At 33.8% G+C, this 27,931-nt stretch overlaps 1 protein-coding gene across 1 annotated transcript in view; it reads right to left on the bottom strand.

The window, feature by feature from the left end:
- The window catches only part of LOC149805881 (sodium-independent sulfate anion transporter-like), a 141,519-nt gene that overhangs the window by 77,298 nt on the left and 36,290 nt on the right, over positions 1-27,931 (bottom strand). The window contains exons 3-7 of the mRNA XM_089950622.1: positions 27,070-27,265; positions 14,653-14,755; positions 8,842-9,046; positions 6,699-6,784; positions 2,031-2,110 (exon numbers count right to left, since the gene is read on the bottom strand). Coding sequence (XP_089806748.1) covers positions 2,031-2,110; positions 6,699-6,784; positions 8,842-9,046; positions 14,653-14,755; positions 27,070-27,245 — 650 coding nt within the window. The 5' untranslated portion in view covers positions 27,246-27,265. The remainder of the gene's footprint in view (positions 1-2,030; positions 2,111-6,698; positions 6,785-8,841; positions 9,047-14,652; positions 14,756-27,069; positions 27,266-27,931) is intronic.

Raw genomic sequence — 27,931 nt, 5'->3', positions numbered from 1 at the left:
CATCCTTCATGTCATGAGTCCATTGCTTTAACTACTGTGGCTACTGTACCAAGTCAAGCAACTCTAAATGCAACTGTCTGAAAAAATTACATATAAGCAAACCCTGACCTATGTTTTTGTGCCAAACAAATGGATAGACAGATGGATGGATGTACAGACATCAAAGTAAGAATAGCTTTGCAACCTGGCCAATAAAACCTGATCATTGTGAAACAAATTTAAAATGGAATGGTTCTTTAATGGGCTTATGTTATTTTCTTATTAAAAAAAAAAAGTATGGCAGCCATTAATAAATTTATTCATAATTTTAACAAACGTAGTGTATCTAAATTGTGCAGTTCTCATGAAATTGTATATTGATTTATGCCACTGAATGATCAAGTTTCAGTATGTATAAATTTATGACACCAAAACAGGTGTAAACTGAGAAGCAGTAAATATTCTTTTCAGATTCTAAGGACTTGGAAGTAGGATCTAGAATGGGGTGCAAGTTATGTTTCTTCTAGTAATCAGTGACAAAATGTATATAAATACCAGTAAAAATATTATAGGTTGTCTCAAATAATTTAAGTTTTTAAAGACTGGGAGGAGGCAGAGGGTAATAATAGTCACTTTCTTCTCAAGTATTGTTTTAATTACTAAAAGTAATTACAAAAAAGTTATGCTGTAAATATGATTTAATATTATTAGTCCCACATATAGTGTGTGAAACAAAAACTAAAGAAATTAGAAATCTGTCTTGATAACATGGATTGCCCCCACCAATAATGTATAATTATAGAGAACTTAGCCTACGATCCAAGATAAATTTACATGTCAAACATGGGTCACAAATCACTGAAATTGTACAGAAAAAAGTAAAAATCAAACTTTTTCAAGGTCTTCTTGATATTACATTTCATACCCAAATTTAGTTTCAATCCACTAAGTCCTTTAACAGTTATTGAGCAGAAAGAGCATCCATAATGCAAGACAAACTTTTGTGTCCAATATGGACCACAACTCAGTAAAATGTTGGCAAAAAAAGATAATTAAAAAAAATCTGATCCCAATCTTTGTGATATTTAGTTTTGTGTACCAAATTTGGATTCATTCCTCTAAATCCTTTAAAAGCAACTGACTTGAAATGGAATTCATGAGATTTCAGATAAACAGGGGCCACAACAACAATTTTGAAAGAAAAGGTGAAATCATTCTTGAGCCTGATTGTGTAGATATACCCTATACCCAGTATGGTTTGAGTTCATTATGTCCTTCAAAAGATACAGAGTGGATATGAAATTTGTGTGCTCAATATTGGTTTGAACCCATTTCAACCTTCAAAAATGACTGAGTGGATATGAAACTTGTGTACCCAATATGGTTTGAATCCATTTCATCCTTCAAAAGTTACTGAGAGGATATGAAATTTGTGTGCTCAGTATGGTCTGAATCCACTGTGTCCCTTAAAAGCTACTGATTGGATATGAAATTTGTTTACTCAGTATGGTCTGAACCCACTGTGTCCTTTAAAATTTACCGATATAAAATCTGTGTACTCAATATGGTTTGAATCCATTATGTCCTTCAAAAGTTACCGAGTGGATATGAAATCTGTGTACCCAATATGGTTTGAATCCATTGTGTCCTTCAAAAGCTACTGATTGGATATGAAATTTGTGTACTCAGTATGGTTTGAATCCATTATTTTTGTGCTTCAAAAGTTACCGAGTGGATATGAAATCTGTGTACCCAATATGGTTTGAATCCATTACATCCTTCAAAACCTACTGATTGGATATGAAATTTGTGTACTTAATATGGTTTGAATCTATTGTGTCTTTTAAAAGTTACTGAGTGAATATTACATCTGTGTACCCAGTATGGTTTGAATCCATTATGTCCTTCAAAAATGACTGAGTGGATATGAATTTTTTTTACATGCAGGACATGATTGGTACTGAATTTGACAGGCATACAATTATACAATTATCACACTTCAGTATTAAAAGTATTATATATTACACATTCTGTTTCTATAGTTATGTCACCTTGTCTCTCCCAATTGTGCAAACGTATGATATACTAGAGGGATGAAATCTCTTGAAGCAATTTTCAGTCCAAAAAGATCCTGGAAATAAATAAACAATCCTAATTAGTCTTGATATCTTCAAATTATATAGTCAATGCTGTAAAGTCATATATTTTACACAGCTAAAAAAGAGTTTTAGGAAAAAGAGAAAAAGAAGAGAAAAGGAAAAAATAAGACAAGAAAATGGGACAAATTTCTTTAAAAGTAAGAATGCCAAAGAGGTTGAAAAGAACAGTGTAATATGCAACATAAAATATAGTATTGCAAGACTTAATAAGTTAGGGTAACATAGGAAGATGAAGCATTTTACTTTTTACCTTCTACTTTGCACATTCAGTTCAACATACCTACAACTTTCCATATTCATTTCAACCTAACCTTTATTCTCCACCTTCAGTTAACTTACAATTTTCCACACTCAGTTCAACCTACCTACTACTTTCTATATTCAGTTCAACCTACCTACTACTTTCTATATTCAATTCAACCTACCTACTACTTTCTACATTCAGTTCAACCGACCTACTACTTTCTACATTCAGTTCAACCTACCCAGTACTTTCCACATTCAGTTCAACTTACTATTTCCACACTCAGTTCAACCTACCTACTACTTTCTATATTCAGTTCAACATACCTACTACTTTCTACATTCAGTTCAACCTACCTAGTACTTTCTACATTCAGTTCAACTTACTATTTTCCACATTCAGTTCAACCTACCTACTACTTTCTATATTCAGTTCAACATACCTACTACTTTCTACATTCAGTTCAACCTACCTAGTACTTTCTACATTCAGTTCAACCTACCTACTACTTCCTGAATTCAGTTAACTTATTATTTCCACACTCAGTTCAACCTACCTACTACTTTCTACATTCAGTTCAACCTACCTACTACTTTCTACATTCAGTTCAACTTACTATTTCCACACTCAGTTCAGCCTACCTAATACTTTCTACATTCAGTTCAACTTGTATTTCCACAGAGTTCAGCCTACCTACTACTTTCTGCATTCAGTTCAACTTACTATTTCCACACTCAGTTCAACTTACTATTTTCTGCACTCAGTTCAACCTACATACTACTTTCTACATTCAGTTCAACTTACTATTTCCACACTCAGTTCAGCCTACCTAATACTTTCTACATTCAGTTCAACTTACTATTTCCACAGAGTTCAGCCTACCTACTACTTTCTGCATTCAGTTCAACTTACTATTTCCACACTCAGTTCAACTTACTATTTCCACACTCAGTTCAACCTACCTACTACTTTCTACATTCAGTTCAACTTACCATTCTCCACACTCAGTTCAACCTACCTACTACTTTCTGTATTTAGTTCAACTTATTATTTCCACACTCAGTTCAACTACCTAATACTTTCTACATTTAGTTCAACTTACTATTTCCACACTCAGTTCAGCCTACCTACTGCTTTCTGTATTCAGTTCAACTTCCACACACAGCTCAACCAACCTACTACTTTCTACATTCAGTTCAACCTACCTACTACTTTCTACATTCAGTTCAGGGTACCATTTTCCACACTCAGTTCAGCCTATCTACTACTTTCTACATTCAGTTCAACCTACCTACTACTTTCTACATTCAGTTCAGCTTACCATTTTCCACACTCAGTTCAGCCTATCTACTACTTTCTACATTCAGTTCAACCTACCTACTACTTTCTACATTCAGTTCAACTTACTATTTTCTGCACTCAGTTCAACCTACACACTACTTTCTACATTCAGTTTAACTTACTACTTTCTACATTCAGTTCAACTTACCTACTACTTTCTACATTCAGTTCAGCTTACCATTTTCCACACTCAGTTCTGCCTATCTACTACTTTCTACATTCAGTTCAACCTACCTACTACTTTCTACATTCAGTTCAACTTACTATTTTCTGCACTCAGTTCAACCTACACACTACTTTCTACATTCAGTTCAACTTACTAATTTCTACATTCAGTGCAACCTACCTACTACTTTCTACATTCAGTTCAACTTACTATTTTCCACGTTCAGTTCGCCTATCTACTACTTTCTACATTCAGTTCAACCAACCTACTTTCTATATTCAGTTCAACTTACTATTTTCTGCACTCAGTTCAACCCACCTACTAATTTCTACATTCAGTTAAACTTACTATTTTCCACATTCAGTTCAGCCTATCTACTACTTTCTACATTCAGTTCAACCTACCTACTTTCTATATTCAGTTCAACTTACTATTTTCTGCACTCAGTTCAACCTACCTACTACTTTCTACATTCAGTTAAACTTACTATTTTATACGTTCAGTTCAACCTACCTACTACTTTCTACATTCAGTTTAACCTACCTACTACTTTCTACATTCAGTTCAGCTTACCATTTTCCACACTCAGTTCAGCCTATCTACTACTTTCTACATTCAGTTCAACCTACCTACTACTTTCTACATTCAGTTCAACTTACTATTTTCCACATTCAGTTCAGCCTATCTACTACTTTCTACATTCAGTTCAACCAACCTACTTTCTATATTCAGTTCAACTTACTATTTTCTGCACTCAGTTCAACCCACCTACTACTTTCTACATTCAGTTAAACTTACTATTTTCCACATTCAGTTCAGCCTATCTACTACTTTCTACATTCAGTTCAACCTACCTACTTTCTATATTCAGTTCAACTTACTATTTTCTGCACTCAGTTCAACCTACCTACTACTTTCTACATTCAGTTCAACTTACTAATTTCTACATTCAGTTCAACCTACCTACTACTTTCTACATTCAGTTCAACTTACTATTTTCCACATTCAGTTCAGCCTATCTACTACTTTCTACAGTCAGTTCAACCAACCTACTTTCTATATTCAGTTCAACTTACTATTTTCTGCACTCAGTTCAACCCACCTACTACTTTCTACATTCAGTTAAACTTACTATTTTCCACATTCAGTTCAGCCTATCTACTACTTTCTACATTCAGTTCAACCTACCTACTTTCTATATTCAGTTCAACTTACTATTTTCTGCACTCAGTTCAACCTACCTACTACTTTCTACATTCAGTTAAACTTACTATTTTCCACATTCAGTTCAGCCTATCTACTACTTTCTGTATTCAGTTCAACTTAATATTTCCACACTCAGTTCAACTTACTATTTTCTGCACTCAGTTCAACCTACCTACTTTCTACATTCAGTTAAACTTACTATTTTCCACATTCAGTTCAGCCTATCTACTACTTTCTACATTCAGTTCAACTTACTACTTTCTACATTCAGTTCAGCCTATCTACTACTTTCTACATTCAGTTAAACTTACTACTTTCTACATTCAGTTCAGCCTATCTACTACTTTCTGTATTCAGTTCAACTTACCAACTATTTTCCATATTCCTTTCAACCAACCATTTCCCATATTCAGTAACGTTTTACCTACTACTTTCCACTTTCAGTTCCTTAGCAAATATGTGAATTGGATTCATTTAATTACCATAATTTGTGGTGCATATTGCAAGATAAAGTGACTTTAAACTCACTTTACCTATGTTGGCAAAATATTTAATCAATCATTTATAAAACTTCCTTTGTTCCTGACAGTCTCATTGCTAGATACAGTAAGTCTACTTTCATAGGATCTACAATGAAGATTACATTCCATATATACCTGCTTTGAATTGACTTATAAGTGAGTATAAACAGTACTATATAGGACTGTATGTTTTTCTAAGTTAATAAAATGTTCTTCACAATAATAATAATAATAATAATAATAAAATGCTTTAAATGTGTGTGTGATATGGATTTTTAATGTAGCTTTAAAGAAATTTCAGTCAAATCACTACAATGTCTGCAGTAGTGCAGTTTATAGTGATGTCTAGTCACAGACATATAGCATCATGTCCCACCCAGTCCTGACACCATGATGATCAGTCCTAACACTAACCTCCTACAGCTGAGCACCAAGCAAGGCAGCTGCTACTACCAGTTTTAACCTGCAACTTCCCACATCTAATGTGAACACTCTAAGCACTTAAGCCACTGGAGTGGTCAAATGCTTTAAAGAGAATGACTTCATAACAAATATCCCTCAGATTATCAGTATTGTCCAACTGTTGCTGATTCTTGATTGCGTAGTACTGTCTATCAACTTCAATTCTTTCTTAGATATGGCAAAGCCACATTTGATATACAAGATCTAAACCTTATAATCTAACATGTACGATTTAATGTTCCTAATTTTTAATTAAACAAAATAAAAATCAAGAATACTGAACAAATTTCATCCTTTTTTAAAATGTTGATTTTGAGAGACAAAGAAAATTTAAATTTATGCAGGAACATAAAATTTATCTTTCTCAGTGTTTCTGTGCTTTAAGTTTTTAAGGATTCCAATTCGAACAGGTTTTACCATACATTTTTACATTTGCAAATTTGAAGCAAAGCACAATCATTTTCTAATATAGTGAAAATGAACTTTGGGGAAAAAAAGCAGTGCCCTTGTTAAGTGTTAAGCAGGTGTCTTTATAGGAAAATAAAGAATATATTCTACATGTCATATACTGACAAATCTCCCTTACACCGAGGTGCCCTTAAAGACATGTTTCATCATACCTTAATCTGGCCAAATGCTATGGTGATGGCTGCAGCAGATGTGAATGCATTGATGACTGGATATGAAATAAAGTTTACAAGGATGCCTGAAATTGACACAAAAAATTGACAAATTACATCTTAAATAGTTTGTGTAAGTATTATCTGGAAAAATGATGGAAACAAATATAAAAAATGCTCTGCATATAATAGAAACTTAAAAGAGTTTCTTTAAAGTTTTTCATGTTTTTATCTTAGCTATACTACTTCAATTGTTTAAAGCAATAAAACAAACTGCATCTATTTCCAAGAATCAAGTAAGAATAATAGACATGCTTTGTATGCAAATTTTTCATAACCACTTGGAATATGACAGTGTGTGACATCAGAGAAGGGTGTCTTCTTTTTGCACAAGCTTCAGTAGTACAGAATGTGAGAATATATTCAAATTTCCTATGGTTTAAATCAAACTAATTATCTAAATAGCTTTTCCTTGATATAATATCCAGTATGAATATTGCCATATCAACAACCATGCTTTTACAAGCAAATACTATGCACTTCAGTCAGAATTTTTAGCAGTCAAATTATTGTAGGACTCTCACCCTTTACCTTTTTGTACCTTTCATTGTAACTCTCATCCTTTTTCTTGACCTGCTTGTAACTTTCATTGTAATAATGACAGTTTAAACTTTAGATAGATTTCAATTAATTTTTATTATAATATGATTTGCCCCAATATGCTGATTGTATTAATTAGTGCAAATGCATCTGCATTTTTCAATACATATTCCAGGTTTGGCTCAGATTATTTAGAAGTGACCTAGAATGAGAATTAAATAGAGATGATGTTGAAACTGAAACCATGGACATCCTCCTCCCCCCATCAAGTACAAAGGTTACTCACAGATAAGCTATGTGTGCAGGGGCGGATTAAGGCTCACTGGTGCCCTAAGCACTGACAAATCTTGGTGCCCCCCTCCTTTCCACGTACACCTGGGAAGATAACCCTTGGGTGCACCATGATCAAGAAACAGAACATTATGATCAATTTGCACTAGTTTTATCAACTTTTTTTTACAAATCTTCATTCGTTTTTTTTCTTTTCACCCTTTTCTCAACTTTGTGGTGCCCCCTTTGGCCCTGGTGCCCTAAGCACGTGCTTAGTCTGCTTAATGGTTAATACATCCCTGTATGTGTGAGAATCACTGCTAATATGAACAGGATAGTAAGGGTAAAAATAGGCTTGGTGCAAGCTATACAAATTGTGCAAGATGATGAATTATAATTACATCATAACTGTATAATACTGTTAGCACTGAAAGTAGAAGTAATGATGATGATGACAGTTAAATTAAAATTCAGTCATAGTAGTAGTAGTATAGTTAGGTAATTATGAGAAAAACTGAAGAAATTCCCCATTAATCATGTGATAAACTTTAAAACAGGTATGATAGGTAAGTAATCAAGTGGAACTCATTTTGCTTTCTCTAGTCACACTGACCTACTTTTAATCGGTTAATCCCAAAGTTGATAAGGCTTATTTACAATGTCTTATGGGACAACTGATATCCAAATTTTTTTGGTGTCATGTAAAAAAATGTATTCATTTATCACATAAAACTTATTTGCAATGATGAGTCAAACCTGTGACTGTTTGACAGTTTAATCAGCAGATTTTTTCCCTTAATTCCTTCTTAGCAACTCAAGTTATTGCACCGAAAACAGATTGTCAATGAACAGATGGACAGATGGAGGAACAGAAGTACAGACATGACCATAATATTTTATGCCACACAGTAGGAATATAAAAATAAAAATTGAAAAGGAGGGCATGAAATGTGTGCATGCTTGTAAGCATGTATATCTGTTTAAGGTTTAACAGCACATCATCATGATAATAATTACAATGTATAATGTGTCAATTAAGAGTTCAGTTCTAAATATATAAAGATAATGAATTATCAGGAAACTTAACATGAACCCTTTCAATTAATTTAAACATATAATACTATAAGATAAAATATGTAAATGGTAAATATGCAACAAATTTAAAAAGGTATAAAAAATAAGAAACAAATAAAGACACTTGTAAAGGCGTACAAAGACTTAACATGTACTAATGTATTAATATGACCATCTTAAACGTAGTTGATTTCCATACCTAAGTGAAGAACACCCATCGCAAATTGCACAGCCCCACACATCAAGGTAAGAACAATGGCATATGTTGCATCTTCCACCACTGGAGAAACAGCAAATGTACCAACCATCAGTGACATGATGGCGGTTGGTCCCAAAGTGATGTCCTTGGAGGTACCGAGGATCGTGTACACAAAGCACCCCATGAATGCCGAGTAAAGTCCATACTGAAAGTTTGAAGAGGAAATATATTAAATTTACTACCTTCAAATGACAAATACCCAATCATGTGACCCCCTTCCCTTCTCTGTTTTTTGTATACTAAATGAGCATGAAGTGCATTTGCCTGATATTTGGAGTTATATTAATAACTATATTTTTATAAACATATCTTGAGACTGTTCAGGAGGCATCTGTGCAAGTTAGAAAGATCTAGTGAAATGGATTTTAAGATATCTTGCTGAAGTATTGAGTATGTTAAGCATCAAAATATATTTTACTTATCACTGACCTTGATACACGGTAAAGGTCATACAAAACCTAGAGAGTTCTTGAACATGCCACAAAAAAAGTCTTGATGTAGTTTTGACAAAAATGGTTAAGTTGTGTCTGAGATATTTTTTCAAAAACCAAGCATGACACTAACATAGATTTTAACACCAAGATATTGGGAATCAACACAATAACAAGACGTCCCCACTTCCCTTCTAAAGGGCTGGGGATATAACAATATGCCTCACAAAAGAATTTGTATATTTTGGATCAGTATTGCCAGAAAGGATAAAACATGCAATCATGAATAGATGCAGGATGGCAAAAGATTGCTGAACAGCAGATATTATTATATCTGGAGCAAACTGGCATCATAAAATCACATGCTTCCGATCTGATGAAAATATACAGATTATGAAAGAATAAAGAAATTTTATACCAGATCCAAAAATCCAAAACAATGCAAAGGTCTAATCATGTTATTTGTTAATATATACATCAGGACATACCAAGGGTATTTGAAAAGTTCTGAATATTTTGTTCTAACATTTGTGTTTTTTTGAACCTCACAGTAAATTCAATGACAAAATAACATTCTATAAATGGATCAGCTACTGCACATGCAGACTTCCAGGCATCTGCATATATGTGCATATGATGTAACATAACTAAATGACAGTGATGTAAAAATGTCAGAGAACAAGAAAAAGTTTGCTACTAAACAAAGAGCATACTGTACATTCATGGGGCCCCGAGTGGCCAAGATGTCTAAAGGGCTCTCCATTACGGATCACTGCCATCTCACTTCTGTCTGCGTGGGCTCGAGTCTAGGATTTGGCCAATGTGGGTATGTGAGAAAGCTTGCCAGTAGCTTCTCGTGGGTCGGTGGTTCTTCCCGGGTTTTTTCCGGGTTCTTCCTCTACCATTAATACTGGCCGCCATGCCATGCATAGCCTATCATGTGCTGAAAAATGGCATTAAACCCCACAACAACAACAACAACAACAACAACTACATTCATAAAATCCAGGTGTTCTTAGAGTACTATCTTAGATGGGTATCAAGGCTCACAGATACAATTTATGATATAGTTCTCTGTCATAGTCTACAATTTTTTGGTGGTTTCATCATTTTAATGGTGGTTGCAAGGCTATGAAAGATGACTAATATTCGGGAAGAACACTGTTTGCAACAGGTGAGTGGGAGGTGGTTGCTGTGAAGGGAGCAACTGATGAATATAAGTTGATACAGTGAAATATACATCTATTTTCATAGGCATTCATTTGTCAGCTGTTTTTAATACATTGAAGAATCATTTGAAGCACAGAAAGGTTGATGCATCATGGATCCTGCATTTGCTGATGGCTGATTAAGACCGACTTGGGTTGAAATCACCAAACAGCAATTTGCTTGAATGCGATTGTCACTGGTGATTAAGCATGGATTAACTTTATCACAACTTAAGAGAAAATAATAAAGTCTGGATCAATGAAAATAAGCCAAGATCATAAGTCAGTGTGGTTGGACTGTCAAGAGAGTATTATAAACATTGTTTTTAATGTAAAAGGTCAGGTAGTCAAGGCACCTGTGCCTGACACTGCTAGTGTCACTGGTCATTTTTATGCTTCCAAAGTTATGCCAAGAGATATGAAATATTACCAAACCACCCATCTACATAGTGGCAACCAATGTATCCATATAAATGAGGTATCCATACAATCAGGGTATCCATACAACTGAGGTATCCATTTACTCTATGACAATGCACCATCACATAAATCTACTGTTATGGCAAACTTAGTCAAAGCCTCCATATATACAGTCCTGATTTAGCTCCAGCTGATTTTTGGCTGGGTCCTGTTATCATATTATTCAATGAGATGCAGTGGATTTGAAAACCAGGACGTGTTGGAAGTGCAGTATCCCAGTCCAAAAGTGAATACATAATAGCATTTAATAATAATGAAATAGTTGGACTGAAAAAATATGTAATGGTGCAAAAAATATGGAGAGTACTTCAAGGGGATGAAGCTGTTGTATGGCAAAAAATATTAGGAACATTTTCTAATACCCCGCTCCACATTTCACACAGACCAAATTCCATTATTAATACCCATCTCCAAATCAAATTTCACACAGACCAAATTCCATTTTAATACCCCTCTCCATGCACATCCAATTTCACACAGACCAAATTCCATTTTTTAATACCCCTCTCCACATCCAATTTCACACAGACCAAAATTCCATTTTAATACCCCTCTCCACATCCAATTTCACACAGACCAAAATTCCATTTTAATACCCCTCTCCACATCCAATTTCACACAGACCAAAATTCCATTTTAATACCCCTCTCCACATCCAATTTCACACAGACCAAAATTCCATTTTAATACCCCTCTCCGCATCCAATTTCACACAGACCAAAATTCCATTTTAATACCCCTCTCCACATCCAATTTCACACAGACCAAATTCCATTTTAATACCCCTCTCCACATCCAATTTCACACAGACCAAATTCCATTTTAATACCCCCCTTCACATCCAATTTCACACAGACCAAATTTCATTTTTAAATACCCCTCTCCACATCCAATTTCACACAGACCAAATTCCATTTTAATACCCCTCTCCACATCCAATTTCACACAGACCAAATTCCATTTTAATACCCCTCTCCACATCCAATTTCACACAGACCAAATTCCATTTTAATACCCCTCTCCACATCCAATTTCACAAAGACCAAAATTCCATTTTAATACCCCTCTCCACATCAAATTTCACACAGACCAAATTCCATTTTAATACCCCTCTCCACATCCAATTTCACACAGACCAAAATTCCATTTTAATACCCCTCTCCACATCAAATTTCACACAGACCAAATTCCATTTTAATACCCCTCTCCACATCCAATTTCACACAGACCAAATTTCATTTTTAAATACCCCTCTCCACATCAAATTTCACACAGACCAAAATTCCATTTTAATACCCCTCTCCACATCCAATTTCACACAGACCAAAATTCCATTTTTAAATGCCCCTCTCCATATCCAATTTCACACAGACCAAATTCCATTTTTAATACCCCTCTCCACATCCAATTTCACACAGACCAAATTTCATTTTTAAATACCCCTCTCCACATCCAATTTCACACAGACCAAAATTCCATTTAAATACCCCTCTCCACATCCAATTTCACACAGACCAAAATTCCATTTTAATACCCCTCTCCACATCAAATTTCACACAGACCAAATTCCATTTTAATACCCCCCTTCACATCCAATTTCACACAGACCAAATTTCATTTTTTAATACCCCTCTCCACATCCAATTTCACACAGACCAAAATTCCATTTTAATACCCCTTTCCACATCAAATTTCACACAGACCAAATTCCATTTTAATACCCCCCTTCACATCCAGTTTCACACAGACCAAATTTCATTTTTTAATACCCCTCTCCACATCCAATTTCACACAGACCAAAATTTCATTTTTAAATACCCCTCTCCACATCCAATTTCACACAGACAAAAATTCCATTTTAATACCCCTCTCCACATCAAATTTCACACAGACCAAATTCCATTTTAATACCCCCCTTCACATCCAATTTCACACAGACCAAATTTCATTTTTTAATACCCCTCTCCACATCAAATTTCACACAGACCAAAATTCCATTTTTAAATACCCCTCTCCAAATCCAATTTCACACAGACCAAAATTCCATTTTAATACCCCTCTCCAAATCCAATTTCACACAGACCAAATTCCATTTTAATACCCCTCTCCATGCACATCCAATTTCACACAGACCAAAATTCCATTTTTAAATACCCCTCTTCACATCCAATTTCACACAGACCAAAATTCCATTTTTAATACCCCTCTCCACATCCAATTTCACACAGACCAAAATTCCATTTTAATACCCCTCTCCATGCACATCCAATTTCACACAGACCAAATTCCATTTTTAATACCCCTCTCCACATCCAATTTCACACAGACCAAATTTCATTTTTCTGTCCATATCAGTTTTTTCTAAATAATGCTAATGATTTGTTCCCCAAAAGACCATGTCCATAAATAAATTTTAAATATGTGTTAATTGATGAATTACTATAATAACATGAGAATATAATCAAGTCATCTACAAATACATACAAATAAGCCTACAAAATTTCAAAATTCTAACTATAAACTGATCATGCTAACAAGGTTTGTGTTAGAAAAAGTTCAAGTCTAAAAAGTTGCTATAATGGCTTGATTTATGTAATATGTATTAGCTTTTAAGGATACTGCAGTACAAATTGGCTATATGGCACCAACTAAATGCAAAGTTTAAGCAACGTATAAATGAAGGATTCCATGAAATTGATGAAAACATAAATAACATCAAAATAAAAGGTATTTAAAACAAAAAACAAGGTAAAATACAAAAAATCCTTAAAATAAAAGGTTAACATTTGTTACGTAATTCACACGCCTTAAAAAACTCAAATAATTTCTCTGGTTATATCATGGTAAAATTTTTTCATTGAGTTCACATCAAATTACTTTATTTTCACAGGGTGGAAGATTAAACACTCAACAAGAATGTATTCAGGAGATGCACACAAGCTATTGACATTCATGTGTTTCTAATACACTATTGCACATTACCAGTTCATTTCTGTCATTAGTTCTTTGTGAGGGATGCCATTCTCTTGGTGGTTTGATGTTCTTAACATTGTTTTTGGAGTTTTCATTTGATATATTTTGCCAGGTACAGAGAACATGCTCATTTATATTGCATCTGAAGTCTGTATAATGGAATCTTCCATTCAGGAACAGGTGATTGCAGGGTAGCTTTGGCTGCTTTATCTTCCCTGTCACCACCCTTAATACCAAACCTACCAGGCAGTCAACAGTATAGAAAATATTTTCCACATTGCCCGAGGAAATCATCTTTTGTAGTGTCCTAGAAACCACAACCAAGTCATTTACAGATGAAACAAATATTCCTACTAAATTTCATTTATTTGTTTTAAGTGAATTTAGTCCAATATTGCTAACAAGCTTAATGAGATAATGAGAGGGATAGACATATTGAAAACACAATCAAGACAGACCCATTGCAAGCTTTGGGGGCACAAAAATACCCTGTACTCAGGCAGCACATGAAAATCCAAAATTTGAGTACAGCTGACATAAGATAAGAGCATGATGCCAAATAAGATGATGCCACGTAAGAATGCAGCATTTAACATGTAAGAATGGGGGGGGGGTCAAAGATTTGCAACCAGAGCATAAAGAAAAGTTGAAAATGTAACCTGTGGAGGAAGCCCAGCAACTCTGGCATATGCCAGACCCTGTGGAATGACAGTTAGAGCCACTGTAACACCTGCTATAATATCACTCTGAAGGTCAAATAATCTGAAAGGAAAAATAAGCAATAAATAACAAGCTTAAAACCCACACACTGACATTGCCAATAGCCTAGATTCCCAAGATTGCCAAGAGATTAGAAACAGCAAAAAAAAAATGTGAATGCAAAGCAACAACAAAAATATTAGATGACACAAAAGTTTGCAAACAGCACAGGGGATTTTTTCCCCCCTGTGTTAGATCTAAAGCAAGGTCTTCCTCTGGAGACAAAATATTTTCCTTGTGGGACAAAGAAACAAAACTATCTAAAATAATGACAATGCATAAATTAAAGAAAAATAAGAAAAAATAGCTAAGAAACACCAGTACCTGCATACATGCATGGAGTGGGACCCATTATCTATAGATAACGCAAAGAGTTTGGTTTCAGGCTACCAAGTATTAGTACTGTAGTACTTTAGTGCTACACTGCTTAATATGACCTAGTTACATACATCATTATGAAGTGATCAAGTCACAGGGTGCCATCTAAGGGTGCATTATTTTTAGCTTCTAGCTTTAGAACTCAGATATCATTTCCACTATGAAAAACAAAGACATGAATGTTATAGGAAGGTGGCAGAAAATAATAACAATAATAATAATATTAATAACAATAACAATAATAATTGCACTTAAAGATAATAATTCTACTGTATGGGATGACAGTCATCGGCACCAGGTTGTAAGAGCTAATACTGAAGCCTGGTAGTTTAGTGCAATCAATGCATAAAATTTTTGTCTCATGAACAGAAAAGCTTGTTCAATGAGATGTGTAAACAGAAACTTGGAAAACCTACATATTGTATGTTGTGGAATTACTTTGAATATTGTATGCCTAAGGTGTATTTTGACATATGTTCTAAATGAAAGGGATTAAATATACATGGCAGGTAACATTTATTTATTAATCTTTGAAGAGTCCAGGTTAAATATTACACAACTCAATGCTATACTCAACTTGATTTGAGTGTTTGTCCACCATGTTTGAAAATTCATACAAGATAACATGCCATCCAGTAGTGAAAAAATTTTCTCCTGTGCTAATAGTGTGAAATGCAAGGCCAACTGAACACCTTGCTTACACCTCTGCAGTCTCAGCTTTTCATGCATTGAGTTTTCATAGAGGCTCATGGCTACTAATCCAAGACTGACATTTCCTCAGGATTCTTGTTGAGTTACCTCCCCATCTGGGCCACTAATGCCCCTATACAGGCCACGAGTAGTTTAAGTGATAAACTTTGCTTAAATTACAATGCACATAAGAAGTTTACTTTTAAAGTTGATTGATTTTTCACCTGTTTGTATAATAGATGCATACATGCCCATTTTGGGCAGAATGAAAGTTTAATTTATGCAATATATATGACATAATATTTCCATAATTTCAAGAGCACAGTAATGGTGCCATTCAGCAAACAAAATGATGCTAACTGGGTATGCTTGCTTATTTATAAGGATGCTTTTACAACAAACAACTTATATTCAGTGTACTGGGTATCAGATTAATTAGACTAAATTTGTATTTAATGCAATAATATCCATTTATACACAACAACACAAATACTGATTTGAATGAGGAAAGATTTAATACATGCATTGTAAGAAAATATAGGATTCACAAGTATATACATTCATTATCTTTCTCTCACCCACTTTCTCTTATTAGCAATATTCTACAACATCAAAATCATAACTAAAATAACATCAATCAACTTAATTGAAATATTTAAAAATATTTTGCTCTCTCTTTGGGGGCTACTCATGGGCTAGAATCTGAATGTACAAGACTATGATTCCCAATGTGTGCCAGGCTGATCCCAGCATTCAAGTGTATTCTGGACTGATCTCATCTTAAAGTAAATCTACGCAAGGCTGATCCCAGCATTATAGCATTTTCTGGGCTGATCCCAGCTCAAGTATAATTTGTACTAGGCTGATCCCAGCATTAAAGTGTAATCTGGGCTGATCACAGCTTCCGTAGATTGTGCTAGGCTGATCCCAGCTCAAGTAAAATCTGTGCTAGGCTGATCCCAGCATTCAAGTGTATTCTGGGCTGATCCCATCTTACATAGACTATGTGCTAGTCTGATCCCATCATACTAGTGCATTCTGGGCTGATCCCAGTTTAAGCAGACTATGTGCTATGCTGATCCCAGCACACTGATGTATTCTGGGCTGATGCCATCTTAAGTAAATCAATGTTTGGCTGATCCCCACATAAGAATGTATTCTGGGTTGATCCCAGATTCGTGTTATAGAATTGGCTGATCCCAGCATGAAGAAAGTATTCTTATTTTTTGCTATTTAAAACTGTAAAAGAAATGTATTAAAAGGGCATGTATCAAATATATGAAATGAGAGATCCATATTATGAGTCCCAAATCTCATGCTTTATTAAATGTAGCTTTTTTTATACATTTATTTACATTGTACATATTACTGTCAAATTTAGTTTGCTCCAATTCAAAATGACAATATTTTCTTACTTTCTGAAAGAAAAGTCTCATCAATTATCACATTTCATATCTTCCTAACCTTGAGTATTTTAATAAAGTATATGGTGATGTTATAATCCTAACCTTGAGTATTTTAATAAAGTATATGGTGATATTATAATCCTAACCTTGAGTATTTTAATAAAGTATATGGTGATATTATAATCCTAACCTTGAGTATTTTAATAAAGTATATGGTGATGTTATAATCCTAACCTTGAGTATTTTAATAAAGTACCCCATATGGTGATGTTATAATCCTAACCTTGAGTATTTTAATAAAGTATATGGTGATATTATAATCCTAACCTTGAGTATTTTAATAAAGTACCCCATATGGTGATGTTATAATCCTAACCTTGAGTATTTTAATAAAGTATATGGTGATATTATAATCCTAACCTTGAGTATTTTAATAAAGTATATGGTGATATTATAATCCTAACCTTGAGTATTTTAATAAAGTATATGGTGATGTTATAATCCTAACCTTGAGTATTTTAATAAAGTACCCCATATGGTGATGTTATAATCCTAACCTTGAGTATTTTAATAAAGTATATGGTGATATTATAATCCTAACCTTGAGTATTTTAATAAAGTACCCCATATGGTGATGTTATAATCCTAACCTTGAGTATTTTAATAAAGTATATGGTGATATTATAATCCTAACCTTGAGTATTTTAATAAAGTATATGGTGATATTATAATCCTAACCTTGAGTATTTTAATAAAGTATATGGTGATGTTATAATCCTAACCTTGAGTATTTTAATAAAGTACCCCATATGGTGATGTTATAATCCTAACCTTGAGTATTTTAATAAAGTATATGGTGATGTTATAATCCTAACCTTGAGTATTTTAATAAAGTATATGGTGATATTATAATCCTAACCTTGAGTATTTTAATAAAGTATATGGTGATATTATAATCCTAACCTTGAGTATTTTAATAAAGTATATGGTGATATTATAATCCTAACCTTGAGTATTTTAATAAAGTACCCCATATGGTGATGTTATAATCCTAACCTTGAGTATTTTAATAAAGTATATGGTGATGTTATAATCCTAACCTTGAGTATTTTAATAAAGTACCCCATATGGTGATGTTATAATCCTAACCTTGAGTATTTTAATAAAGTATATGGTGATGTTATAATCCTAACCTTGAGTATTTTAATAAAGTATATGGTGATATTATAATCCTAACCTTGAGTATTTTAATAAAGTATATGGTGATGTTATAATCCTAACCTTGAGTATTTTAATAAAGTATATGGTGATATTATAATCCTAACCTTGAGTATTTTAATAAAGTACCCCATATGGTGATGTTATAATCCTAACCTTGAGTATTTTAATAAAGTATATGGTGATGTTATAATCCTAACCTTGAGTATTTTAATAAAGTATATGGTGATATTATAATCCTAACCTTGAGTATTTTAATAAAGTATATGGTGATGTTATAATCCTAACCTTGAGTATTTTAATAAAGTATATGGTGATATTATAATCCTAACCTTGAGTATTTTAATAAAGTATATGGTGATGTTATAATCCTAACCTTGAGTATTTTAATAAAGTATATGGTGATGTTATAATCCTAACCTTGAGTATTTTAATAAAGTATATGGTGATATTATAATCAAATGCAGTGAAATATGCCTACCCCGCCCCCAGTATTCCAGATTCCAGCCCATTTAAGTCACCAAATTTATTCTATTTTATCCTTTAAATTATAATACTATCTAAAAACTTGTTTAGACAGATTCTAAGCCTTCTAATAACCAATTTGTAGATGGAATCTGAAACTGAAGCAAGATGATTCTAAAACTAGAACTATGCAAATATAATGCATAGAAGCCCTCCAAAGGTTCAAATATTTTTATTATGCTGAATAAAATTCATATAATTAATTAAATATCTCTAAAAGGCTGATGGTGTCCATACTATGATGTCTGGCATGTTTGATACATTAACAGTCAAAATAACTGATTATGTCAGAACATGATTTGCTACTGAAGTGGGATGTAAGCATTTGATGCCAGTCAAGAAAAGATCATTATTTATAATGTAACTTTATTTACAAAATGGATCTATTTGCCTAAAATAGCTTCTGTTATACCATAATTATTACTGTAAGTTAGCAAGAGAAAAAGCATAATTATTTAACAGTGGGAGCTGGGGTGGGGAAGGGGGCAGGGTATGTTAAAATCAACCATTATCTTTCCTTACCTTTGACATATGCATTTGAATTGTCAAGTAAGTTTGACCTGCAATGTTTTCAGTTATGTTTGTTGAGAAAATTATGTCCAGCTGCATTTGAATAAAGTAAACTTAATGGCTTTTTGTTAATACATTCACGTCCAATTAAATACAGACCTGCCAACCCTGACGAGTCCGTCTCAGTAAGGCATTTGATTTTTTTCCATAAGATTGACCAGTTTTCAGTAAGGTGTAACAAAATAGCAATAACTGCTACTGTAAAGCTGGAAAATGTAATTAAAAATTTGACGCATTGACGATAAACATTATGTTCAACTGAAAAGTTTGTAAAGTACGTGTGGACTTTATTTGCCACTAATACAGTTGCACAAACTCTAGTTCCAAGCCTTATGCAGCTCAATGGCTTGTTGCTTTTACTCACAAGAATCTGAATACTCCTTGTTATTCTTCTGTGTTGATTATTAACACTTTTCTAGAAACTTATTTTCCCTTTCGTCTTAAACATGCACAGCTTTCTGGATGCCATTTTTAAAAATTATATAATCAACAGTATGATCATGCAGACACTTCACATGAACAAACAGGTGCAGTTTAAAGCTTCTGGGGTGCTACTGTAAAGTTAGTCTGGTTCCCTGACTAATTTCACTAATTCAAAAATGAAACCCGGATGCACCAATTATCCGGATTTTTCAGCAACGATAATTTTTCTGTAGTTTTTGCTAGTATGCCATAAGTTCATATTTTAAGGGTAATTTTCATAAGACTTACGGCAAAATCGTAAGAGTTGGCAGGTCTGTAAATAAAGTAAACTTATTAGCTGCATGTTAACACATTCTTGTCCAATTGCATTTAAATAAAGTACATTTATTGGCTGCATGTTAATACATTCATGTCCAATTGCATTTAAATAAAGTACATTTATTGGCTTTTTGTTAATACAGTCATGTTCAGTTGCATTTAAATAAAGTAAACTTAACAGACTTTTTGCTAATACATTCACGTCAAATTGCATTTAAATAAAGTACATTTATTGGTTGTTTGTTAACACATTCATTTCCAACTGCATTTAAATAAAATACATTTATTGGCTGCATGTTAACACATTCATGTCCAATTGCATTTAAACAAAGTACATTTATTGGCTGTTTGTTAACACATTCATTTCCAATTGCATTTAAATAAAGTACACCTATTGGCTGCATGTTAACACATTCATTTCCAATTGCATTTAAATAAAGTACACCTACTGGCTGTTTGTTAACACATTCATTTCCAATTGCATTTAAATAAAGTACACTTATTGGCTGCATGTTAACACATTCATTTCCAATTGCACTTAAATAAAGTACACTTATTGGTTGCATGTTAATACAGTCATGTTCAGCTGCATGTAAATACAATACATTTATCAGATGTTATTTTCATACCTATTATATTAACCATTTCCTACTGTGTCTGACCAGGCAACTAAACTAAAGAGAAACCTCTATGACCACACACTGCAGGACATAATTTGTTGTCATAAATGTATTCAATCCAATGATGTTCAATTGTACTCAGTAAAAGTACTGTTAACTGTCAATTTAAGCTCAGTATGTCTGATTATTCCTAGGTAAAGAAACAATTCTCAGTTTATCTTTAGTATGTAATGGAGAACATCACTTCAATGGGTTCATGATGTCCTATCAACTTTGTGCTTTGATTTCAATCTGTGTTTTTTTGTGCACCAGGATACAATCCAATGGTGCTACATAGAAGTATATTGAAAGATTTGTGTCTATTATTATAGCGTTGTAAATTTTCACAAACTTCTAGCAAACACCAGCATCTTAAAATAAGAATCTGTATGCAGCCACATCTCTTTTCAATTCATGCCACTTCTAAAAAGGCATTATAGTTCCAGTCTATCATACATGTACTAAATCCTTTATTTTTAATTGCAGTCAAAACATAGCATAGGAACATACAACATTCTTATGAATACACTGAGTGTTATATTTTTCTTCATGAATTAGTGAATAAATGGACAGAACTGTACAGTGCAACTAGTGTTAGTATATATATATATATATATATATATATATATATATATATATATATATATATATATATATATATATATATATATATAATGTGTGTGTTCTGTACTGGCCGCCATGTATAGCCTATCTTGTGCTGAAAAATGGTGTTAAACCCTATAACAACAACAACAACTACTTGGAATTCACTACAAACTGTGTACATGTATGATTCAACAGTTCAACAGTCATATACCACTGTGCTTAATTGGAATATTGATATAGTATGGAGATTCTATAGGTGGCAACCTGATTATTCTTAGAATCTTCAACTTTCACTTGAACTGTCCTGGAAACCCATGGACACCAAAACTCCTAAATTATATTCACCTTTTCAACCTCAGTCAGTCTGTAAACATGGTCACATTATAGACTGGATTCTTCATATACCTGATGACAATATTCAAAAGTCTTCATTGCATCAGATCACTTCTGGATCATATGCCATCTCATTGTATTAGTCCTTATGACCCTCCATCTCATTTTGATACTAAGACAAACCTCTGTATGATAAATGTAACCCAACTTAATGCATGACATTCAAGCAAACCTAACATCTTTGTTACCTAGACAGCAGTACAACTTGCAATCTGTATCAAAATCATATCTCCACTGTCCTAGGTGAAGATCTAACAGTGCACTTACGGGGCATATTCTGTCCCTCTGAAATAGCCAATGAAAATGCAGCTTTTAAAATGGTGAATCATTATTTGGAACACATTGGTGTGCTTCAGCCACACTACTCAGTCTCCCAAATTTAAAGATATAAAACTTCATCTGATTGGCTGATAAAATTAATAATTACAATTAATAACATAGGTCACCTGAACATGACCCCTAAATGGTCACAGTCAGATTTTCACCTAGGACAGTGGAGATCTGATTTTAATCAGATCAGTACAATTGATAAGCATTTGCAAACAAATTCAGAGTTTCAGTTCAAAAGTGTTCTCCATGGTATAGTAATGTTAGGGACCAGCTTTACACTCTGAAAAAAGAATCCCATAAGGCATTTGGCTTTCCAACAGCATTAATATTCATAAACAGATATATGAAGCTGCTAAGAAGAATGTCACAAACATAGTCCATGCTGCAAAACTAGCCAACTACAGTACTAAGATCACCAAAAGTTCCGGTTGCAAAGGTTGATTGATTGATTGATTGATTGATTGTATTTTAAGGGTGCACCAGCACTGTTTGGCTATTTAGCGCCATACAAAAGGTTATATGTACGATCATTTAATAATTATAAAGTTTCATATCGACCAGCGATATCAAAATCCAGCTGCAAAAGACTCTTCAAGATAATGAACAAGTTAATGTCAAGGAATAAATGTACACCACTTCCAATGACCTTCTCTCAAGTCAACCTTCTAGACCTGTTTGCAAATTTCTTCCATGACAAAGTTCAATCCATTAGAAATAACACCACAATTTTAATTGATTCATCATCACCTTACAGTGTGTTTTACAAAATATAAACAGCTACCTTTAACACCTTTGAACCTGTCTCTATGGATTTGGTACATACAACTGTGATGAGGAGTGCCCCAAAATCATGTGAACTCGATCCAATTCTGACATCACTGCAACTTGAGTGCTTAGATTAAATACTGCCTTCACTAACCAAAGGTATCAGTACTTCTCTCTCTCATCCAGGGAACTTCCATAATTTTTCAAAGCTGTCTCTGTTGAAGAAACTGACACTTGACCCAAATGATTTAATGAACTACCACCCAGTTTCTAAACTCTCATTCTTGTAAAAAATCTTAGAAAAAAATTGTTCTATCTCAATGTGTTTTTTTAGCAATGTACAGTCTGCATACATCCTTGCCATAGTATTGAAACTGCCTTCTGAGAATAGTTAATGACCTCTCTGCTTTGGGTAGTGGAAATATTAGAGTCCTCACCCTCCTTTACTTGTCTGCTGCATTTGACAATAGTGGACCATGATATATAACTTCACCGTCTCCAGCATGTATTTGGTATTCATGATACAGCCTTACTATGACTCTTCTGCCTTGAATGATGCAGCTGCCAACCTGGCCCAAAAACTTGTTCTGGTGGATATCACTTGAGACAAAACCTTCATGAAGGAGAAGAATATTGTTGTGTAGGAGGGATCCTGTGTTACAACAGAAGATCCCTCTTGTGGTGAAGAGATTTGGATTGATCTAATGACAGGCCAAAAATATTGCTGGACCATGATCGAGATAACGGTAGGGTGATAAGAACGATATGAGCAGTGGAAGTTCTGACTTTTGCAGAACTTGAGGTAGCAGTCAGAAAGGTTGAAAGGTTTACATGAACTGATGATCCAACTGGAAGCTGAATGCTTCTACTGCCTGGACTGGAGGGATGTAAAAATAAAGTATGTTGTTGAGTCTGGTGGAAAACAAGTCCAACAGAGGTTTTCCACATTTTAGTGAGAAAAGGGGCTCTGTTACAGAGCAGTGATGAGTCTATTCTGTGTGAATGTTTTGCCTGACCTGGACAGACTGTCTGCTAAAACATGCTTCTTCCCTGCAATGTAGTGAACTCAAATGGTGACTTTCTCTTAAGTGGCCCAGCTGAGGAGGTTCCAGATTTTCATGCAAGAGAAGCAGCAAATGTGCCTCCATGATGTCAGAGATATGCTACAGTGAATGTCCATGACATATCGACCCATTACTTGTTGATGCAACCTTTCAATGCTAGAAATATGGCTTTCATTTACAGGCAGTTGATGTGGTGAGTCAAACTGTCTAGAGTCCAAAGACACTGGAAAATTATGCTCTCAATTTATAAGTGAGCACTCCAACTAGAATCTGATGCAACAGCAAACAGATACAAGTGAGGGTCAGACGCATGCATGTGGACCCCAGTCCATAATGTCCTGAATCATCCACCATTGGAAATGTTGAAAGTCTGGTCATAGAGGATTCAGAGCTGATAGAGAATCTCTGTGTGGTTTCCATCTTGTGAGAGGGAGAAACTTATGAGAGCATATGTGAAGACGCCTTAAAGGAACCATATCTACTTCGATCTACTGTAGTATCATTTATTTTAGTTGGGCTCAATTTTCATGGTTTTGTGAAGAAAAAAAAAGGCATTTTTATTGGTACTTAAATTTGTGGTTTTGCCTGTCAAAGTCTGCATATTAGTAGGTATTTAGCTGCATGGTTTAACCTCTACAAATACCCAAAATAAAGAATACAAAAGAATAAAACTATGCTGACGCAAATGATGGTCACTTTAATTTTTAAAACAATACTACCACCTGTATAAGCACAAATCAAAGACCTGGCAAGTTCAATACTTACACTGTGTTTTCGACCAAGTGAATAACATCATTCAAAGCTGACACAACCAAAAACACTAAAATAATACTTCCATCTCTATGTGTGCAAATAAAACACCTGTCAAGATTAATCACTTTCGCCATGTTTACGTTTGAGTGCTCAACATCAAACGAATGCCGATGCAGCCAACAACACTAGGCCCAATTGATTATTTAAGTACACATGAATGATGTCTTACTTAAACCAGTGTCCATCAAGTTGCACCATCAGTACTTTCTGACAATCATGGCGTTAACACAGTGGCATAAGAGTACTAAAATTCAACTTAGACCACCCTGGTTCCTGTATTTCCTAACCCATCAGAAGCTGCGAACATGGCGCAGGCACTTGCTTACCAAGTGCACAGTATTAGTAAAACTTGCAACTTCCTGAATGGATAACTGCAGCTCACGCGACAATGAGTGAAAGATCGGACCTAATTATCAGTGGTTTTGCGAAAGCTGGACTTATTTAATTCAGCAATTTGGGGATTATTTTCCCGAGAAGCATTTGTGAGTACCATAAGACATGGTTGATATGGTGGCTTCGTCCAAAAATCTGTGAAGTGTGAGCCTTAATACTCTGCTGTAATTAGTGTATATACATAGTGTTTCATTAATAACAGTTTGAAGAAATAGTTATAGTATTTTACAGGACTGATGTTCTTTTGGATTAAAAATGAATGGATAAAATTAAATGTGCTTAAAGAGGATTTAAATGTTTCAACAATAGTTGTACTCGAATGAAAGATCGATTTGAATAAGTATTAAATTTAATTTTCATATACGGTTATTTTGTATTATTTTTTCTTTCAATTTCAGTAATACTATTGTTTGAATACCTTATGCTTTTTCTCTATTTTCTCTCTATCCTTACTTATTTTACATATCGATTTAAGGCAGTGAGTGTAAAATTACAGCTATCGGATACCTTATCGAACTTGTACATTGAAACAATATAAAATGATTTATAATTCTTGTTTCAAAAGGTTAAAATAAAAATTTTAACAAACACATGTAAAAGCTAATATTTAATTACCAGATTACAGTATTGGCCTTGATTTATCAAATGCTAGTAGCTGTGTTAATCTCTAGGAATGAAACACTAAGAAAACAGGGGTTCATCATCCTACGTGGCTCATTTTTCTTCATTGGGGATTTAAATTCATGGTATGTGGCAACAACAAAAGCCATGAAAATTGTTCCCCCCTCAAAAATTAATGATACTACAGTATATGATTCAGTAGGACCTGGACTAAGTTCTGCTTCATGTTATTTCTTAATACAAAGTCTTACCGGTATAGTTGTATATGTAAAAGTAACATGGTGTACCAAAACCCCATAAGGTTTGAAAACACATCGTAATTCTATATTTCTCAAGGAACTGAATTCCAAAAGAAAGAAAATATTACTGGCACATAATTTAAATTACAAATTAGAAAGTGTAACAACAGGGTTCAAAATTATTGTTAGAATGGAGACCGGTAATGCAGTAAAATCAATTTTCTCTGGTGATGATGTAGGCAGAACGTCCATACAGTATGGCATCCTTGAAAATGATTACAGTTCTATGCATGCCCCAAGTCTGGTGCATGAATCCTATGGACAAATCTCCATTCTGTGGGAAGATGTATTCATATCCAATGAATGGTGCTTTTTTGGCACAATAAAGCATAAACTACACAATGACAACAGAACAGTAATTGATACTATTAAATTACTATACAGCTATAATAGTCACCATTTTAGTATATATTTGTTAACTGAATAGCAGCACATATTTAATCAGTGTAATTTTAATTGTACATGTACATCTTTTCTTTTTGATTAAAATGATAAAGCATATGTAATATATATATATATATATATATATATATATATATATATATATATATATATATATATATATTCATTCAACACACACACAATATATTGACCTTTGACATACAGATGTACCAACCAAATTCACAGAAGCATTTGTTTAAAAAGTAACAAAAAATTACTTTAAAAAGTAATATTTGGTCCAAGAAAGCAGCAAAAACTTTCACAATGTTAATTCTTTGCTACTAATGATCAAACAATTCAGATTGGATTTGAATGTTATTAAATAATATAAGGAAATGACTTAAGGATGAAATAACTGCACAAAAGTTTTGATAATAAGATTCATATTTTTAAAGATATAGTTACGTGTATTTTGGTATCCATCTTAGAATGGGCAACAAGTCTTTCACAGTTTCAAATGTACAAAAGCCTCTTAAGCAATCCCGTAGTTTGTTGCTTGACTGCATTGCTCTTAGTGTATGAGTGGCCAGCTGCTTTCGCCCAGAATGTCTTGCCAGAAGAGGCTCTCTTTCCCCACTCATGACGCAGACTGTGCCTCATACTGTTTATATACATGGAGAGAAAAAAAAATTCTGTCAACAACATGAGCCAATCTAAGGAATGTCAGATATATGGGTTTACTGGTATCAAGCCTAAATTGACAATCCAATATCACAGGCCAGTAACTAGTAAAATCTGTGTCCCCTGATTATTTAGTTATTAAGTGGAGTGCATAGTAAGGGGACAGCAGAGCAGGAAACCAATCTAATGGGTACAGTGCATAATGGGAAAAACATACAGAGATTCTGTACTTTCTCTAACTTAGATCACATTGTCTCAAAAACACTGGAAGTGTGACATTAGTTGACTGTGCAACACATGGGGTGGTCATGACAAGACACTTGTGTACCATATCAATATTTGGTGTAACGTATTTGTTATAATAAACTTCCAATATAATATCAATGTGAAAAAAAATGTTACTTCAAAACATTTTGTCAGTTCTTAAAATTAATTTCAGGCACAATCGAAATGATCAAAAGCAGCATTTTAAAGATTATACTAACCAAGCCAGTTGGAGTCTATGTTTTGGATGACGTCATCACCTAGTATTATGATACTAGAATCTTCCTACATGACAGCTAAATATACAGAATATAAACTAATATAACTCAGAGATGATTACTCTATATTAAAAGAGATCAGTATTTTGTTATTTGAATTTCCA

Source organism: Sinohyriopsis cumingii, chromosome 2, assembly GCF_028554795.1.
Source record: "Sinohyriopsis cumingii isolate HCF-2022 chromosome 2, ASM2855479v2, whole genome shotgun sequence".
NCBI lineage: Eukaryota > Metazoa > Mollusca > Bivalvia > Unionida > Unionidae > Sinohyriopsis > Sinohyriopsis cumingii.
Note: the sequence above shows the minus strand (reverse complement) of the source record. Positions and strands in the feature narration are given on the sequence as shown.